Raw genomic sequence first — 21577 nt, forward strand, 5'->3', positions numbered from 1 at the left:
TACGTAATGGAATCAGAGGACTGCTTATTTATTAAGAAAAAAATAAACAAAAATAAACAAAACAAACAAACAAAAAAAAAAAACACGTGAATTATGAACGCAGTCTCTGTCAATAAACTAAAACGCCGTATGGCAAGCCCAATTAACTTTTTTTTTTTTTTTTTTTTTTTATAAACTAGCATCTGTTGTTGCTGATACTTTTTAATTACTTGCAAGTCGCAAAAATAATAACTGCTATCATTTTCAATTTCATTAGTAACTTTTCATCTGAAGTAGGTTTTCCTTTGGTCAGTACTTTTCCATTATTCACTATGCCAATTGTGAGTTCACCCCTCACTGTTACTGCAAACTTTAGCCATTTATTTTTATGTGCATCTATGGTTCAGATAACATCTGTTCACTTTTACGTAATATGTACTGCAGTTGTTGCTAATAACTATTCATGTGCTAGTCTGTACCTACTATTAACTATTTAAATAGCCATCTGGCTATTTCCAGTTTTCCATCCCATAAACACTGGTTATATTCAGTAGTTACTACTAGTACTACAGCCTAATAACGTGTACAGTTCTCCCATATTTTGACATATATTCGAGTGAAAGGTAACATATACACTTGGTTCTAGCACTAAATTTGTTGCTGATTGGATGAAGGTAGAAGCTATGCAAGGATGATTTGTTCACAATTAGATCAATAATTTGCATTTACAAAATAGATACCGTTATATGATTTTCATTTGAACAGTAAAGTTGTCATTCTGGCCATTCTTTAAGATAGTATTTTATATATAAAAAAAGAAATGTCTAAGAGTACGATTACAACAGTGTAACTGTGGTGTAATAAAAAATGAAAAAGTTTGACAGATGAAACAATCCCCATTCACACAGATCCATGAAAAAAACAACAACTAAAAAACACTGTATTATCCATGCCAGGCAAATAGTTGGCGAAGTCATTTTGTAAAGAAACTACACATGCTTGCACTTATACAGTACACAGCATAAAAGAGTACACCCCCTCTAAAACTTAAATTCAGCAATTACTTTTTACATAGACTCCATGTTAGGGTTCTTTGGAGATATAATGTTCCAACAACCTCCTGAAAGTTACTAAATAAAGCTAAAATAAATAATAATAATAAAAAAAATGTATAGGTTTAAGCTATTTTTGATCAACAGTTAAGTATATTGAACCAAAACTTTTAAAGACAAGTAATTTCCTGACAATTAAAAGTGTTTAATAGCCCACTGAATCATACACAGACTTAATGCTGGCAGCAGTGGAACCACTTGGGAGAAAACTGCCAGGTGACTTATTTCTTAGCATAAAAGAGGACAATGTTACAAGAGGAATACTAAATTATTGTTTTAAGTGTGAAAATATAGCAGAAGTAGCACAGACATTCAAACGCAATGGACTTGTGACAAGGCTCCTGAAATAATCAGGTCTTCACTTTGTTTTCATTTAGTGATGAGTGAATTTTTGCTAGAAAAAGAGTGTCTCAGAGCCAGCAAAAGCTATGAAAAGAGTGACAGTTTATCTCACAGAGTATGGCGCAGCCTGCAGAAGTGACATGCATGGTTTTAGTCACCACTAGAATTAGCTGCTGTAGCCAAAGCAAATTAAACTAATTTAACCTCTTCTAAGGCCCATATTTACAAAACAGAGACTTCTGGGAATCCATACTCTGGCCTCAAGAGACCAAGTCAATCATTTTGCATCCAATTGTTCTGGTGTTACTAGAGGAGTGCAGTGAGAAGTGCTATACCCACAGTGACGTTCAGTGCTAGTAAAGCTCTTATATAGGGATGAATGAGTGCTGAAGGTGTGAGGGAGTTGTGCTTTATCAATACTGTCATGAATTCTCACACACTGTGTGAAGGAATACAAAAACTTGAAACAGAAGATGCTACCCTCCCCTCATTCCCTGCATTATTGGGCATTTTTTCAGCATGGCAAAGAAGATATTCATTTTCCCAAGGTGAAAATCCTTCAGTGGACATGTATTTCGCTCAATCGTAACGCTCTTGAGCAGCTGTGGGGGATTCTGTAGAGACAAGCTGAGCAAAACTCCCCATTAAAGACCAGAGCATTCAAGGAGGTCGTCCTCCAGGAGTTAAACATGACAGATGTGAAAATTAGTCATGAACTAGTACACTCAGTGCCAAGAAGGGTCACAGCAGTATACTCAAAGTTCTGGAGGACATACTAAGTACTAGAATATTATACATTTGCTGAATTAAATCTAGGGTGTACTCATTTCTGCAAGCTTTCATTTAAACAAAATTGGCTAATTTACTTATCTTACAGAAAATAAGATATTTGTTTTTATTAAGTATATTTTTAATACATTTAAATTTGACCATCTTTCCATGAATAATATTAGTGATCATTAAGAAAATACATCTTTTATATTTATTCAGAGGGGGTGTGCTCATTTATGCTGTGCACTGTACCTAGTTATATGTAACATGCATGACATCACCTTTTTCAGTTTTTTATAGTTTACACAAAGACGATAACAGTGCCGTTTTCAAAAACATGCACTTTGAAACCGGTTTTTAAAAGTTTGCATTTTCAGGCCCTGAAAACGCTGTTTAAATGAACAGCCAAAACCCAGAGTTTACTGTTTTTAGTGTTGGGTAAACACCCCCCGACACTATTCAAATAATAACTAAGCAAAATAAATACATTTAAACTAAAAGTATTTATTAATAAAGCTGGAACTGGTACCAGTGACTAACTGAAATGATAAAACGGCTTGCCATACATCCCTGGCATGTTGAGGTCTCATTTTGTGGACATATTTCTGCCCTCACCATGTTTTTTTTTTTTTTTTAAAGTTTAATCCGGTATTAAAAAGATCCGATCAATGCTGTTAATCTATTATGATCTTACAAATCTGAGAGAGGATATTTAGCTCCAAAATCCTTGAAGCAACGTTCAAAATCATCAAATATGCAAATGGTCAACTGCAGAACATCCCTCATGGTTCTCAAGCCTTTAATATCCTATATTAGTTTGATGTCACACTCAAAAAGCTTTTCAGTTTTGCACCAGGCATGCTTTGCAAATTCAAAGAAGTGGACACGACTCTTGTTTAATTGTTTGTTCAGTTTATAAATACCATTTTGATATCGTAATCTCTATAATCTTTCTCAACGTGTAACTCTTGAGATAGAGAGAGTGAAGACAGAAATGGGCATGGATCACAAAGGAAAATAAAACCCTGTAAGTCTGAATGACTCGTACATGAGCGAGCAGTCCAACTGGAGTGTATGTGCTTGAACAAGCGTAGATGCTAAACTACTACAGGTACAAAAAAACAAAAACAGGATAAGCTCTTTGGGCCAATGTGATGGTGAGTGTGTGGAGATCTGAAAAGAAACAACCGAAACCTTTTGTAGCTGTAATGGAGTGTAACGGGACAGTATGAAATGTAATAAGTAGTAAACTAAAAAAATAAATCTAAAACAAAAAAAATAAACACTTATTCTTGAAACAGAATTAAAACAAACTAAACAACTTGGCAGTTTCTCTGAGAAGATTAAAAACAGTTACAATGGCACGAAAAACATATGGAGGATTAAAGGACACAGGGACACATCCACATGAGTTCAAATTAGTTTTTATACAGACAACTTGAAAAAAAACCAAAGCCAAAAAAAAAATAATAAAAAAATTCTGTCAGATTGCTGCCCATTTCATCCCTGGGCTCGGACTTGTGGGTAAAGGGAAAGGGATGGAGGGTACAGACACAGGTTGGCACAACATCACCAGAGCAAGGCGCGTGTCATGGTGCCACAGAGGCCAAGGCCAGGTTGCGCTCTTCTCCAGACCAGTTTGAACCAGTTTACTCAGTATTGGCAGCCGCTAGCTGGCTCGACTAGTTCATTCTGTCCTGGAGTAGGCCAAGGTTGGTTATGTGATGATAGTGGAGGTCACAGAAATGATTTTTGCTAGTTCTTTTTTTTCATTTTCACATAGAGAGAGAGGTTCGCAGGTTTTCTTTCCCCATGACGACAATATTAGTTCACTTTTTCCTGGAAGATGTAGAGGTTGTTGGTGGTTGCCACGGCGATGATATTTTCCTGCGGGTGCCAGGCGGTGTGTAGGATCTTCTTGTTGAAGTCCAGGCTGTCCACGCTGATCTCATCCTTCTTTCGCTTGCCGCCTGCACAAACCCTGCGTGGCTTCAGGACCTGTCGGGGCTTGCAGCTCTCGCGCGAAGCCTCCAGGGTGACGTCCCGCCGCTGGCTGCGGTCCAACATTCGGAAGAAGTTGTTGTAGGATCCAGTCATCACCACGCTGCCACAAAAGAAGAGCAACGGAAAGACAATCCCATTAATAAACCTCACTGTAAACACGATTGGAATTTTAACGGTAAAAGACTAATATGCAATATTAAAAAGTTCAAAAGAACAGAATTTATTTGATTATTTTGTCTTGAATGTCACTTTTGATCAATTTAATGCATAATTGCTAAATAAAAGTATTAATAAAATAATGATATCCCTATCTATGATGAGACATTAGGCAATTTTACAGTAAAATACTGTTAAATGTACAGTTTTTAGAAGTGAAAAAGTACAAATTACCTTATAACTTAGTGACAAAATTTAAATTGACATTACCTGAATCCCAGCTAACATCTGATGCTTTTACATTGAAATAAGTTTCATCGTTGATTTTGTTCCTTTTTTTTCCAATTATGTACATTAGTGTTTAGAAACACCTTGTGTTAAATGAATGTTTATTGTATTATTTTAGTGACATGTTTGTCACCATGATGGTGTTTTGTGATTGTTTACATGACACTGAGTGCACCTTCTATATATTAGCATTTACCTCAGCTTGTGGAAAAGGTACTGATAACCTTTCATTTCTCTTTATCAACTTTAAAAAATATATATATTTCAGTTTATGAAATGAAAAAAAAAAAAAAAAAAAAAAAAAAAAAAAAGAACAAAACACCAAGTTAAATGTCAAACTTTAAAAAAATAAATAAAAAAAAGCTGCTACTGTATTTTTATATTAAGTTCTGGCATCCACAGCTGCCGTTTTTTTAAGGGATGCATCGATCCGATAATCAATATCGGTATCGGCTCCGATACTGGCATTTTCTGTTGGATTGGGTATCGGTCAGACAAGACTGATCCAAATCCGATATTGTGCATATATATTACTCTGTGACGATCAGGTTCAGATCGGATTGGTTTAAAAAAATGTAAATGGTATTGTTGCATCCCTATTTTTTATTTTCTTTCATTAAAATTCACAAACTTGTTTGTTATAGTGCTGCCTCAGCTAGTTCTAGGTTAGTAATGGGAAAACTGCAGAATTCTAGGAGTGGGACAGGATGGTTAGCTAGTAGTCCAGTTATAGGCCTGATTGAAGTTGGTAAATAAATTAGTTGAGGAAGAGCACGTTCAATAGCACTAATGTGTCTTCATGACATGCTAACCCAATCTTCCACTACCCTTGACCAGCATTCAGTCTGTCTAAGAGTGATTAGAGGTTCCCTTCAGATAAGAGCCAGTCTGGGCCCCAATGGAGTCACGCAGGCTCAGTGGATGGCCTAAATGTTGACTACCACATTACTGACAGACTGATGGTCAGCTTTTAAATCTCAAAACTTCATCTTGAAAATTCATCTCATAACTATACACGGCGGTTTAATGCTTGCTTCTACATTTTACCCTGCTGTATTTTCTCAAAACATGCACGCAAAACAATAAAGCTGTCGGTGCCGATAACCTTGTGGGCAGCGCGACGACATGTAGCGCTGCTGCGCTTCAGGCGTCCCGTGTTCGAGTCCCGGCTCGCAGGCCTTTCCCGATACAGTCTCCCTCTCTCAAACTTTGTTTCCTGTCTACCTACTATCCTATCAAATAAAAGGAAAAAACGCCAAAAATAAAATCTTAAAAAAAAAAAAAAAAAAAACTTTAACGCTAACTTGATAGAACCAGAAATATTTCCGTACTCTCCTAAACTCGTTATTCATAATTTATTTACAAGCTAAAATGATGACTTCCTATATTTCAATGTAGCTACAGTATAATGAATCTAAAAATAGCTATTAGGAACTACATTTTAAATGTTTGGGGCTGGTTATGTTTTAAAATACTTTTTTGAAGTGTTTTATGCTCACAAAGAAACAATAGTATTGTAAAATATCATTACAGTTTAAAGTCTTCAGTGATCCTTCAGAAATCATTCTAATATCCTGATTTGCAGCTTAAGAAACATTTCTTACTATTATCAATGTTGAAAACAGCTGTGCTGCTTAATATTTTTGTGGAAACTGCAATACATATTATTCAGATTCTTGGATGAATAAAAAGTTCAACTGAAAAATGAAAATCATTATGGATCCCTATATTTTTTAAGAGTACTACAGAGCATTTTCTGTATGTGAATCTTGACTCCTGATTTTGGGGGGAAATAAAAGATGGAGCATTTTGTGGGAAACTAGTAGTTTAGAACTGGAAAAACAACAAAGCACCATTTTTCCTCTGCTGATAAAAGCAAAGTCGCTGATTCCAGAAACTCTTGTTTGACTGATACGTTTATATGAGTCTGAGAGTGTAAGCTAGTAGTACTTTTAAGTGTTTAAATTTAAGACACTTCTATTATGTAAATGATAAAATACATGCTTATGAAAAGTCTAACCTGTCATTTCCGTTCCAGCAGCATTCAAACTTATCAAAGATGCAGTCGTTCTCATAGAGAGAGCACAACTTACTCCTGAGGTACTCGTGAACCTGCAAAGACAAACACACAACACTATGATCTCCAGTAATAATACTCACTGCTGCGTCAGAGGCAATGAATCAACCTGATGCTCACATACAGAAAAATGACTGTGTAATCCATGCTGACCTCATCTAAGCCATGACCGTTAATCAGAAATATCTGGGTGTGTCAAGATACTCCCAATCGGTTGAGGCAAAATTGCAGACTTGTAGGTTCAACCTTAATCCTACACTTTGAAATAGTGCAGGTAGCGCCCCCTAATGTTGACTAAACTAGTCTTTTCATCCATATACTAGAATTTTCTGTTTGGAGAGCTGAATGAGTAACAGCAAAACCCAGAAGACTAATTTACGGCATTAGGCTAATTGAGACTTGTCATAACAATTGCATATTTAATTTGATTGCTTCCATTGTCCTCATTTGTAAGGCGCCTTGTATAAAAGCGTCTGCTAAATTACTTAATGTCAATGTAATTTTCCATGGATATTCTTGAGATTTTCCAATGGGTTTTTATAAAGAGGTTTTTCAATTCATGAGTAAAATAAGGTTTGCGGGAAACGTAACTGGTTCTCGGTAGTAAACACTATTTTTATTTAATTTTAAATTTTTAACTTTTAGCTAATATTTTAACTTTAAGTAATTAAGTATGAAAAACAGTAAACAAGTTTCACCCAAATTTAATTGGTCTAATTAATGAAATTTAAACATTAAATTTTTTTGGTAAATAAAGGGGATTTACAATTAAAATTAAAATATGGAAGAGACAGTGCGATTATTTCTTTAAAAATAAAGATTTATATATTTTTTTCAACAGTAGTAATAGTTCTACTAATTCTACTAAATAATAGTAATATATTTCTGGCACAATGTCTTTAAGATAAACTTATTTTGACGGTTTACTTTACATTTCTGTGTAGCTATATGATATAACGCTGGTTTTACTCAAATGAAATGGTAAAATGCTCGTGAAGTGACTCTCAGAGCAGTTCTGGTGTTGTTGTTTTATGCATTTATGTCCTCATTGAGACGGCAGATGCGGACATCACCGCGAGCATCAGGCGCGCTTCAGTATTTGTAATATATATATATAAAAAAAACAACAAAAAAAGCACGTCTCTGCCATTCATTCATTCACACAGAGACTCGCAGAACGTGCAGGATTCTTATTTGAAACGACTTTTGCGGCTTAATATTTACAGATACTAGTCAATGTCGCGATTTAAATTAAGTGTAATCACCTACTTTTGATTACCGGTAATTCATCCAAACTTTGACAAATTCCGTGACATTCCATGCTAAACTGGAAATTCTGTTTTTATAACTGGATTAAGAGATTCCGTCCACGTTTTCTGCATCGCGGAAATCATAGGGCCATACGCGTCAAGAACCGGGTTGACCGGGTACTCTGTACCATTGGTACTTAAAAAAATCCTGGTCCCGTGAAGTTTTAATTTCTTTTGTATCGACTTGTTACCGAAGTACCGGGTCTTTTGACAACACTACTTGGATGTTTTGTTGTACAACATAAACTAAACATTTATACTTATTACAAACATACATCTCAAGAAAATGCACATAACTGCTTCGAAATTCACAATTTCGGTATGGGTGTGTGTCGTAGAGCAAAATACCTATGTATTGTCAATTTATATTTACCACATTAAATATATACATTACATTCTAAAATGCTGATTTGCTACTCAATTTTGATGGGGAAAACAGTTGGCTGCGTAATATTTTGGTTGAAACAGTGATTTAAAAAAATTTTTTTTAAACCAATATAATTTCTTCCAGGATTCTTTGATGACTAGAAAGTGTGTATGCGTGTGTCTATCCATACCTTTTACCTTTTTTTTAAATTCCTTTTTTTTTTTTTTTTTAAATCAGACTCCTGTTTAGGTTCAGACATTTTATTGCCAATGACAATGTTATTAGTCAGTTATTGAAATGCCTTATTTTCAAAATGGTCACTTTAGTCAATTCATTGCTTTTTAACAAATAATTATCTCTTGCAGCAAAAAAAACCTCCAAGTCCACCTCTTTGGACAAGACAGTAAACAGCTGCAAAATCACTAAATTAAATAAAAGTGGTTGAATTTTTAGGTGACTTAACCCTTTAATGCTTTTTTATTATTATTATGGAAATATGAAATTTAGGGATGCACGATATTATCAGACTGATATCGGAATCGGCCGATAATGGCTTTAAATGTAAATATCGACATCGGCCTGATATGAAAGATTATGCCGATAAGTCTTGCCGATAAGAGGAATGTTAACTCGCATGTGCTCAGGGTATGCTAGTGATTAGATCATGTCAGCAGTGTGGCTCATTCTTGAAGCAGTTTTGTCTGAATGACGATTAGATTGACTGTTGGATCTTCAGATTAAACTGCATTTAATCTGTGAAAGCATTTACAGAATGTCACATTCGGTGCGTGATATACAGTGATCGCACATGTAGTGACAGCAGCGGTAGCAGTGACAGCCCCCCCCCCAAGGTCCTAACGCCCGTTCAGTAAGGAGTTTTAATCTGTAGGGGGTCGCTGTTGGCCTACTTCTAAATAAATTAAAAGTAAAATAGCCTACACAAATAACATTTAGACTGTGTTTCTGATTAAATAAAGCAGTAATTGATGTCATAAAATAATGAATATGTTTTGATTTAATGGTCAGAATCTAATTACTAACATGACACTTAAATTATATATATATATATATATATATATATATATTAATGTGTAATATGTTGAATTTTTGAATGTGTAAAATTTCTGAATTTTTACATTACATTTTACATTCTACAAATGTTAAATCTTAAAATAAAATGTTAGGGTTAACTACATCTTTCTGAGTAATAAAATGCAGCTATTGATATAGTTTACTTACAGTTATCTTCAAAGCTCCAATGTACTGTTAAAAAACCTCCATTATTTTTAAATTCTAATAAATAAATTAAAATTAAAAATATTTTGCTGATAATCTCTGCACAGGAGAGACTTGGTGTTGTTTCCAAACAAAAGGAAATATATATAATCGGTATCGGCCAAAATGAGTTGAAAAATATTGGCATAATGGATATCGGCAAAAATCCAGTATCGTGCATCCCTAATGAAATTATTTTTTAAATGAAATAAAATACTATAAATAACAATAAAAAACTGCCAGTGGATGGCGGTAAATGTCTTAAGTCATTCGAATGGTGTAAATGGGCCATTCATTCAGGAATGTAAATGTTTATGGATGGGCCATTAAATCATTGGTTCACCCATTCATTCAAAATGAGGATTCATTCAGTTGTGCATGAAATTGTGTATTGCTTGGAAACACACAACAGGTCTGCTGTGGCTTTATAGGTAATATTTTTATTGGAAAAATTGAGCAAAAACCAATTAAATGAAGACTGCTATAGCTAGCTACTCTGTCCATTTATGAACTCACCTGGTATGTCTCAACGGGTCGATTCTCCATGTTGAGATCCCAGATTTTGACAGACAGGTAGTCTCGGGTCATCATGTAGCGACCGTTGTGACTGAACTTCACATCTGAGATAGAGGAGATGATTTCAGAAAAGAAAGAGCGGTTGCTGGGGTCCTCAGGTTCTTCGAACACTAGACAAAGCAAAGGAGAAATTAACACCTTTATACGACTAACACATGACATCATAGTATATACTATTTGGAAAACAATCAAATTGGATCAAGTGGCATATATGATGCAGCCAGCTCATATATCTTACATTTATAGTGCTTGTCACAAAGTGCTGATGCACGCATGTCACACAAGCGGATGGTGCCTTTGCTGCTGCTGTAGACAAACGTGTTACATTGGTGAGGGTGGAACTCTGCAGCTGTGATCACCTCCGTCAGCTCCTCCATGTTGGCTGGTTTTATGTCCACAATGTCTGATGCAGAGTTAAAGCCACATAACGTCGCTGAACTGGCACACTGAGAGGTGTCAGGAGACATTCACAAGCCAAATCAACAAACACCCAACAACAATGCTCCTTCATATCCTCCAAAATAATTCCTATTTCACTTTATAGGATACTGAAGCTGCGGTCTGTGATCTCTAAGTGCCACAGGTTGATGCGAAGGTCGTCTGCAGACAGATAGGTCTCGTTGTCGCTGTTGACCGAGATGGAGTTGATGTGATAGGTGTGGGCGTTGGCAAAGACCCGCCGCGGACTGGCCTCCACCATGAGATCCATAGGCCTGAATACTGGCACCTGCACAAACAGGTCACATGCTTATTTGCCATTTCAGCCAAAAATAATTGCTTTTATGAATATACAACAGTCATTGAGCAAAAACACAAAAGGAGAGCAAATAGACACTAACTTTCAAAATGGGGTTAGTAAGTAGTTTTTTTCCCATCAAGGATGCATTGAAGGGAAAAGTCTGCCCAAAAATGAAAATTCTGTCATTAATTACTCACCTTCATGTCGTTCCAAACCCATAAGACCTTCGTTCATCTTCTGAACACAAATTAAGCTATTTTTGAAATCTGAGAGCTTTCTGACCCTCCATAGACAGCAACACAACCGAGATGTTCCCAGGTGCAGAAACGCAGCAAGGACATCGGTTAAATAGTCCACGTGACATCAGTGGTTTAACTGTAAATTTTATGAAGCAACAAGAATACTTTTTGTGCGCAAAGAAAACAGAAATGGAGCAAGCAGACGGGATTAGGAGGATGAATAAAGTTTTTATTTTTGTTTTCTTTGCGCAGAAAATGTATTCTCGTAGCTTCGTAAAATTACAGTTGAACCACTGATGTCTTATGGACTATTTTACCGATATCCTTACTACGTCTCTGGGTCTGGGAACATTTCAGTTGCGTTGCTGTCTACGCAGGGTCAGAAAGCTCTCAGATTTCATCAAAAATATCTTAATTTGTGTTCCGAAGATGAACGAAGGTCTTAAAAGGTTTGGAATGACATGAGGGTGAGAAATTAATGTCAATTTTTTATTTTTGGTGAACTGTCCCTTTAAATTGATCAAAAGTGATTGTTTTTAATGTATTTAAAAACGACTGATTTATATTTAAATTTATGTCACAAAATATTTTTATATCAAATAAATGCTGTTCTTTTGAATCTTCTAATTAATTAAATGTATCACAGTTTCTAAAAATATAATAAATATAATAAGCAGCACATTTTCTACATTGATAACATTTCTTAAGCAGCAAATCAGCATATTAGAATGATTTCTGAAGAATAATGTAACGCTGAAAACTGGAGTGATGGTTTCTGATACAGTTCTAAATTGTAATAATATATCACAATATCATTGCTTTTACTGTTTTATTAAAGAAAACAAATTTGAAAAATATTACTAACCCCAAATGTTCAATTGGTAACATAAATGCATAAAAATGGTTATAATATTCACTAATCTTCAATTAGTATAATATGATAACATTTGGGTAGATTTTACATCGATACCATGTTCTTGAATAGGACTGCGACGATAAATCGATGCAGAATCGATTCGTGGATCGATTCTGAGATCTTCCGAATGCATCACGAAGTCTCTGTGGAATCGATTCTGAGTTTAGATTTTTAACAACAGATGGAGTTCTAATCTAGTTTTTAAGCGCACACTCAAATACTCGTGAAGAAGTGCTAAACAGCGCTTGTCTCATGTAATTTCAACTCGGCTCAGAATGCTTTTATGACGCGAGATTAATGTAAACACAGCCCTGAACACCCTTGTAATTCGCTTCAACCTTTTCACATTTTATGAATGATTGTGTAAGGATTTGGAAACAAGCAGAGTACGTCTGTTTCTAAAGCCTGCAGTGCCATCTGCTGTTCAAAACTAAGCTCAGAATCAACTCGAGACAGAATCGCAATGCACTCCAGAAAATCTCAGAATCGATGCTGAATCATTTCTCGATTCGCGATGCATCAGTTTATTTTCCCAGCCCTATTCTTGAGTGAACACCAAGCCGGTTTCTGTTTTTATGAAAAGAAAAAAAACTTTGTGTGTGTGTGTAAATTATACCAGATTTTTATCTATTTTTGATAAAAACTCTTTAGTTATATTTGGTTTTGTGTTCTTGAGTGTACAGTGTGGACAAGCATGTGTGACTCACCCGTAGAGTTGTGATGGTAGCAGCATCTCTGTAGCGCCCATCCTCCTCTTTAAGATTGTATCCCTCTGGTCTCTTGTCACGTTCACTGATCTTCCACAACTTTATAGTTTTATCTGCAATCAAAAATACAGAATAATGTCACCACCTAATGTGGGACCTGCCCTCTGACTCATGCTAAAAATAACTGTGAACCACAAAAAAAAAACCAAGCCTATTTCCATGAGTAATAAGAGGTAGTTTAACTGGCATAACGAATCAAGTTGACAGTTCACCAAATTTTAAAAACATCTGGACATTTTTCCCACATCTAATCAGAACTCTGTCCCACAAATATCTTCCTCCAGTGTGTGGGTGAGCAGAAGATCGGCACTCAGTCTATTCGAGTCTTAAATACACACTGGTTGCATAACACGGCGGAGAGCTCGTATTTTTAGACAGCATGGAGACGCATCAGTGAGTCAGGGAAAAATCTGGAGAATTTGCAGAGCTCACGTCAACTCACAGAAGTTATTAAATGCATCTCCAGTTGAAAATACGGATATGGTATTGACTGTATTGCAAGTATAAATCAGTCTGTATAGTGCTGCACTTTTAAAGCCACAGGACCAAAAGTAGTAACCCCAAAGATTAAGCAATCGTTTAAAAGTGCTTAAAATAATAATAATAACAATAAACAGCATGCATTGCCATATAAATGAATGATACATTAGAGTTTGTGTTACAGGACGGCAATTTTGCAGTTTGCAGAGACTTCAAATTTTACTCGATTTTAAGGTTCAAATAAAATCATATATAAGAATTAAGTCTTAATAAAAAATAATAAATAAACACTTTGTAAGCTAAAAAATATAATAGAAAAACTGGAGTTGTCTTGACAAGAATTTATTAAATGAATCAACCGAGACAGACATATTATTGTTGTTTTAAATGAACTAAATAAATTAATAATAATAATAAAACCTAATCTTCTGTATGTTTTTGTGAACCACAGTAATGTAAAACCTTGAAATTATATGCATCTGCAATACTCAAATATTTTTTAAATAATTTAAAATGCACTTTAAAAAAAAACAAAACAACAAATAGCCCTAATAATGAATAATAAATGTAATACATATTATTCTATTTATTTTTTTACTTAGATATTTGCTTATTTTAAGTTACATATTACATTTTTAGAGGATTTTAGAACTAGATTTTAATATATAAATATTTTTAATTATTAATTAGATGAATCTTTTTTTGGAGGATTTTAGAATTAGATTTTTTCATTTGGCTTTTGTACAATGATAAATTACAACATTTTTGGGAGAATTTTAGAATTAGATTTGTACATTGTGTTTTATTTTTATTATTATAAACAGAATTTTTGGGGGAGAATTTTAGAATTACAAGTTTTTATTTTGTTTTGAATTATAAAATGCCAGATTATGTCATTTATATCTAATAACCCCCCAGCATTTAAGGTTCCCATTACATATTCATCTCCATCTTTCAGTAAAATAAAGAGATTTGATTGGTCTGCACTAACAGTAAGACTCCACAGAGCCCCACTGCTCTACTAACCATTTGTGGACAACAAAAATTGTGCAGCGTTCTTTTGTGGTAGCCAGCGGATCTTGTTAATCTTTTCCTCGATTTCCAAGCTCTTCAGGTAGTCGAACTCAGGCTCGTGGCTCTGAAATGTGCTGTAAACATTGTATTCACTACGGTACTGTGGCTGACTCTTATTCTGGAAAAAAGAGGACATTTTTGTGAGAAAGACATAAGAAGGAATGAAACCGGATTTAATGTTACTACGAAACGGCCTGATCCTTCACCTCAGTCTCTTGCTGGAAGATGACAACTCGACCGCCTTTATCCCCTGTGGCTAGCAGCTCCCCTGAGTGGTTGAACTCCACAGTAGAGATGATGTCGGCTGTAGGATGGGCAGAAACAGAAACATCTGTCAGATTTCCTCCACCCTTGTCCCCCCATAAGATGCATACAACTGATCCATCTCAACAGCCACTGAGATCTTGCCAAAAACACCCTTCGCCATCATAATTTAATGTGCGAATTTGCTTCAAACACATTTAGTCTCAAAAGTCAGAGAGTCACTGACTAAGATGAATCTTTAAATAAAAAGGCACCGAGACATGCAGATCTGTAACCCAGATTCCTGCCACAATATATGCTCCAGAGACAGATGCCTCAGTCATTGATGGGCTGTAGACTGACTCATAGCAATTTAACCCTTTATAAACCAGTAGAGCAGAAGAAAGCAGGAGAAAAGAAGAAAGCAAAGGCCCTTTGTATAAGTCAGACCTCCCTGAGGGTCAGAACTCAAACAAAGTCACTGAATCAGGCCAGAAGACTTTGATAAGAGGCCTGTAAAATACAAACTGGAGGCTTGAGGCAAAGATCTGCTTGGACTTTAGGTTTGCACAAGAACCTTCTTCTTATCCACGTGGCATCAAGAAATATTACAACTATATCTACAGCTATAAATGACAGGGAGGTAGAGCTGGGTGATATATTAAACATTTATGATAAATTCTATGTAATAATATATAATATAACTGGGTGTAATAATATATTGTAACAATATGTCGCAACAATATGTATTGTGGATAGTTCAAGTTTAGACATTTCATTTAGGATTTTATTTAAACCAAAACACGGATAGACACACACACAAAGAATGCATCAAATAAGTTAAACCCATTGAGCTTGCATGTTTATTAACTTATTAATAACTTGAAGTTTTTAAATGCATGCTGTCAGGGAGAGAGTACAAGCATGCGTGTCTAACATAATTCTGTATTTTTAGCCTAGCAGAACCATGAAGATTTCTGTTCTGGTCAATGAACAGTACTTTTTCTTAACTGTTTACTAGCTATATGCCTTAGAAGTAATATTAAAGTAACATTTAAACTATTTTGGCTTTGTTAAAGTATTGCGAGTAATTTATTGTATTGTGAGATCAGCATCACGTTTTGAACCAAATCATGACACGAGTGTATGGTTACACCCCTATATTCTATATTTTTTCTGTAATATAATTAACCAACATCATGAATAGTATGACATTTTTGGGTCATGAAATTTACTGAAAATAAACTGGTGTCAGTAGACTAGTTTAACATCTAGACCATTTTTATGCATTTTTGCAATGATTTAAGGAAAATCTGTTTAAACATGGAAAAATGGATTTAAACATGGAAAGATGTGTTAAAGGAACGCTCCACTTTTTTTGAAAACTCCCCTAGAGTTAAACAGTTGAGTTTTACAGTTTTTGAATCTATTCAACCGATCTCCGGGTCTGGCGGTAGCACTTTTAGCTTAGCTTAGCATAGATCATTGAATCGGATTAGACCATTAGCATCTCACTCAAAAAGGACCAAAGAGGTTTGATAATTTTCCTATTTAAAGCTCGACTCTTCTGTATTTACATTGTGTACTAAGACCAAAGGAAAATGAAAAGTTGCGATTTTCTAGGCCTATATGGCTAGGAACTATACTCTCATTCCGGCGTAATAATCAAGGAACTTTGCTGCCGTACCATGGGTGCAGCAGGAGCAATGATATTGCGCAGTGCCTGAAAGTTTAAATCTACACAACACATAAATCATAAAGAATGATTTTAGTTATATCACCTAGCCCTCTATGCTCATTAATCTAAATTATGCTAGACAAAAGAAAAATCTACTAAGATTTCTGTATAACCATCAGCATTAACAGAATGCAAGAATCACAATCAGCTTTGGCATAAACATGCTTCTAACTCAGAGATCAAGATCCAGGACTTATGAAACAGAGCAATAAGCATATTTCACAGTGAAGCTAATATAAGCAGTAGAGCTGAACGATTAATTGCATTTGCGATAATATCGCGATGTGAAAAAATTAGATTTTTCAACCACAGAGGCTGCGATTAGACGGCCACGTGACATGCGAGTGTATAGCAGTCTGCAGAGGAAGCATCAAGTTGGCACGCTAGACTGCACCTTAATTTGTTGAACAATGGCCTCAGGCTCGACAGAACCTGACACTGCGGAAACTTTAGTGTCAAAGAGGAGCAGTACATCAGTTGTGTGGGACTATTTCGGCTTTAAAAAAGATGATGTTGTGCAGCGTCAGGTATTGTGTAAAACCTGCCTTGCTCAAGGGTCATGGTATTGAGTTTGGAGAGAGTGTTGGTTATTCACTCCCCCCCACCTACAATCCCTGCCGGACCTGAGACTCGAACCCACGACCTTCGGGTTACAAGTCCGATTCTTGATCCATTAGGCCACGACTGCCCTGTATTTTACACACATACTTACATACCTGTACATATTGAACTGTCCATTTTGTATATTGTGTTTATGCTATTTGGCACATTGTCCATTTTTGTATATTTGTACATTACATTATTTTTTATTATCCGTGTCCTGTCCTGTTGCTGTCATTCTGTCGCACTGTGGAGCAACTGTCACTAAAACAAATTCCTCGTATGTGCAAACATACCGGCCAATAAAGCTAATTCTGATTCTAACAGAAAACACAAAGTCTGCAATATTGGACTCTTCATGCACTCAAAAGTCACGGTTTTCCTTACATAGCAGAAAAAGAAGGAACGGGAAAATCAGACAGGATGCTGGATGACAAAATAATTATCAAAAAGATGGTAGAGTGCAGAGGTGCCTACAACCTTTTCACTAGTTGGACCGAGAAATAGTTTTACCATTTATTTTTTTTTTCATAGGGATTTTTTTTTAATGTGTTCATTAAAGAGTTATAAACAATGAATCAAACGAACCAGCTACAAGATGAATCATAACATAACAAACCTTTGAATTTAAGCAAAACATATTTGAAAACGGCACTAATAATGGAAAGAACTACAATCCCATGAAGCATTGCAAAATGCTAATCATATTAAAAACAATGGTGAATTCTAAAATTAATAATTTATAGTTTTTAATTATTTCTATAGAATAATATATTTGAAATTTATTAAGAGCCACTTGATTACGTAATTTGCTGTGAGAGTAGACCTGCCCTGCAGAGCTCATTTGGCATGCTTTGCTCACAGCAACTCTCTGATTGGTATTTTTCTGTAATGTAGTTTTCCACCATGATTTTAGCTGCAAAATGTGATTTAAAAAAAAAAAAAAAAAAAAAAAAGTTTAAATATTGTGAACGGATGGCTTCAACAAAAGCTCCATTCATTAAAAACATTGGAGCTCACATCAGGTCTGCCTTTAAAGGTTTATAAGCTATCATTACAAATCAATTTGCCTATGGGGAAAATGGATGGTTTTTACTTCTGGATCCCAACTGTTGCACTCTATAGTGTCTATCATGTCACTGGGGACACACTACCATCTTTTTGCACACTTGACTCTCCACAAAGTCTGGTCCATAAATCGCCAGATTAGACTGGAAGACACTATATAAAGGTACTCACCTTCAGCTACGTCATCATCGATCGCACCTTTCACTTGTGAAAAGCACCACTGCACATCGTTTCCCCCGCCTCCGGCTCCTGAAACCACAAAACGCCACTTAAAGTTTGTTGCAGCCCACATATAAAAATTGATCTTGTACAAGGCTGGGGAAGATATTTTTGATGCTTTTAGAAATCTCAAATCTATCAGGAACTTTTAATTTGCTGACATTCTCTAGTATTGGATTTGATTGAAAAAAATCATTCCGTATGACAACAAACAAACAAGAGTAGTACTACAAGATAGATGCACAGTAGGAATTCACAGTAGGAAATGAGGCAGCACATTCTCATCCGACTAAAATTTGCCCTTTCATCACACAAAAAAGAAAACAATGAAAATATCAAATTTAAATGACAGCTCTTGCATCATTTTTTAATGAGAGAGGAGAAACAGGCTGAGGCAACTCCCGGGTGGCCTTTTTAGGCAGCGCCAAACTGGTTGGGTTTGTTCAGGAGACAAGTGGCTACAGGAGGGCCAATAAGAGGAACAACAACCGCCCTAATATGAGCCTAAAGGCTAGCAGAGGGGAAAAGTATTTGAGTAACAGTGCTTCGCTACTATAAGCTACTTGAGTACCATTTTAAGAAATCTGTACTTTAGAGTTCTGTTCAAACCAATACGAGGGAACAAATTATTACATCAAACGCACAATTTACTAAAAAAATTAGGGACAGACGGATTATCTTTTTATCAATTACATTTAACTTACGTGAAAAAATATATATTTGTTTTTACTCCACCAGTTTCGTGTAGGGCTGCAAAACGATTACTCGCGATTAATTGCATTCAAAATAAAAGTTCATGTTCACATACTATGTGAATATACATGTGTATATTAAGGAAAATTGTTAGATTTATATATAAAATAAATTATATACATGCATGTGTATATATAGCGGTTGAAAGTCACGGAGGGAAGCGCGCAGCGGTTTGACTGCACATGACTCTGCAGAAGCCGGTTAAAGTTCGCTACTTTAATGGAGGTGATTTAAAGAGGCCGAGATGTCGAGCACATTTATACACCAAGCCAGGTGATAAACATACACAGAGAAAGAGAAGTGGGACACGTTACACAATGCCTATTCATTTTTACAACCGACATATTAAAAAAAAAAAAAATCACGCAGCCCCCACCGAGCATCCCGCTAACAAATGATGAGTGGGTTTAGCCGGACAGATTTCCACGCAAATACAGCTCATCACTAAAACACCCTGCGCTCTGGGCCACTCACGACCACAGAGGAGCCTCAGTACTCAACTGATCGTCACATCACGAATAAAGCCCGACAGAAATCAGTTTTGCCGATTTGCTGGCTAACTGGAGGGAAACGAGGCAGCTAAGAGGCTAGGCTACTGTCAGTGGATCAGTATCGCCGATGATGGCTTCAGTACAACCGCTGCGCTCACTGTAACAAATAGAAGCTATCGCTATAATATAACTGATTTCATACAATCTTTGCTCATAAACTTGCCAAATTACCTGCCATGGTGAGAGTAGCGATGTCGGACCCTAGTCTTGATAAGCAGCGTGAAGGCAGCGACCAGAGCAAGATTTCCAAGAGAGTCGCCGGAAATGCAGTTTTTCAAAATAAAAGTGCTTGGACGTGATATTCTGAAAAAATGGAACAGAAATGCAATTAATAACATAAACATAGGTTTAATATTAAAAGTGAGTGATTATTAGATTAACAGCTAGATACCCTGCATTCTATGAATTAGTAAAGAAAGTAAACACAGGAAAACAAACTGATAAAAGTCCTGTGTTTCTACTGTCCAAGAAACTGATTCCATTCATTATTCTGCAAATCTTGGGAACATCAAGTGTCACCTATTTTTTCCATAATAGTTTTCCAGGAGGCCCTTCTAGGGTCTTGTCTGTTTACATGCATTCATAAATTATATATCTTCACAATGCAATGTTTCTGGAAATCTGTACTGTCTACTGTACCTGTGCATTCATGCACTTTATTTAATATTGCTTATGTTTTTGCAGCCATCGGGGCTGATACATTATTTATCATAAAACTTATTAAACAATAATAAAATATTGATACCGGTGATGGTAAATGATGCCAAAGAGCTTCATATGACAGCCATCTTTAGAGTTTAGTTTTAATTGCCAGTGCAGTGGAGCAATGCCCATTTTATTATATCGAATGATGTTTAAAGATGCATGATGTGCCAACGTTAGATGTTCCTTTTAATAATAATAAAACATATACTACATAATACATATACTAACAATACATTTTGAATCTGCCTTAAATCTGTTAATTATTTACATCTATTATTAATAAATGACACTGAGATCTTGAAACCTAAGTGAAACAGTAAACCAACTTATTTTAGTGCAATTTATTTAGATAAATAATTGATGTACTAATTCATAATTCAAATAATTCATCTTTATTTGACATTATTTTATGTCACAATTATAATAAAGTAGATTGTGAGATAATACTCTGACGTATTAATACTTAAAATGCAGGCACGTTAAAACTTATAACGATGTGTTTATTACATTTTATTAAAAGCTTCGATTATTCTAGCTGTATTTTGAAGGAAAATTGCGCTTTTGGGCCCGCTATTACGCCACTTCCGGCTCTTACCTTCGCTTGCTGCTGCTGCTTCTGCTGCTAATTTTTGGTAACAGAACTGTCCAGATAACTTTGCCGGATTTTTGTTATTGCAAGCAGTTCGTCTGGGAAGCTCTTTTCGGTAGTCCTTTGGTTTACGTCTAAATCTTAAGATCTTAAGGCTTTCTTCCTGCAACCCACCCTCCTCTCAGCTCTATCCTCCTACACTTCTCTCAACATTCAAAATGGCGCAACCCCGCCCTGTAGTGACGTCATCGGCGCTGACCATTCATTACTGGATGCTGGGGGGGGGGGGGTGATGACGTAACTACAATGATTTTTGCCTGGCTGTGTGGGCGGCTATGAAATTACAAACCGAACACAGCATTCAGCGTTTATACTATCATAATGTTTGTGTAAATATAGTTAAATACAATATATATGTGTGCGTGTGTGTGTGTGTGTGTGTATAATATAATGTATATGTATGTGGTTGAATGTTTGATTTTTTTGTGTAATTATAGTTTAAAAATATATATTTGGTTAAAATATCAACTCATTAATCTTAGCTTTAATCACTAAACAAGCTCAATTACACCCACAAACAAAACATTATTTTATTTTTTTGCACCCAGAACAGGTACAGGCAACTGACAGGCTTGACAA

The 21577-nt window shown here is 35.6% G+C and overlaps 1 protein-coding gene across 1 annotated transcript; it reads right to left on the bottom strand.

Moving 5' to 3' along the window:
- Positions 1-2988: 2988 nt before the first annotated feature.
- On the bottom strand, positions 2989-21179 carry LOC306864370 (serine/threonine-protein phosphatase 2A 55 kDa regulatory subunit B alpha isoform-like). Its single transcript, XM_079408363.1, has 11 exons — positions 20945-21179; positions 19816-19947; positions 18293-18370; positions 14679-14776; positions 14425-14590; positions 12859-12971; positions 10807-10984; positions 10496-10660; positions 10198-10367; positions 6673-6764; positions 2989-4308 (listed from the first exon to the last, which is right to left on the bottom strand). Exons 2-11 carry the CDS (start codon positions 19820-19822, stop codon positions 4029-4031), a joined length of 1347 nt encoding a protein of 448 aa, XP_079264489.1. The 5' UTR covers positions 19823-19947; positions 20945-21179; the 3' UTR covers positions 2989-4028.
- Between the last annotated feature and the right edge of the window lie 398 nt (positions 21180-21577).

This window comes from Barbus barbus (assembly GCF_936440315.1).
Source record: "Barbus barbus genome assembly, chromosome: 45".
Lineage (NCBI taxonomy): Eukaryota > Metazoa > Chordata > Actinopteri > Cypriniformes > Cyprinidae > Barbus > Barbus barbus.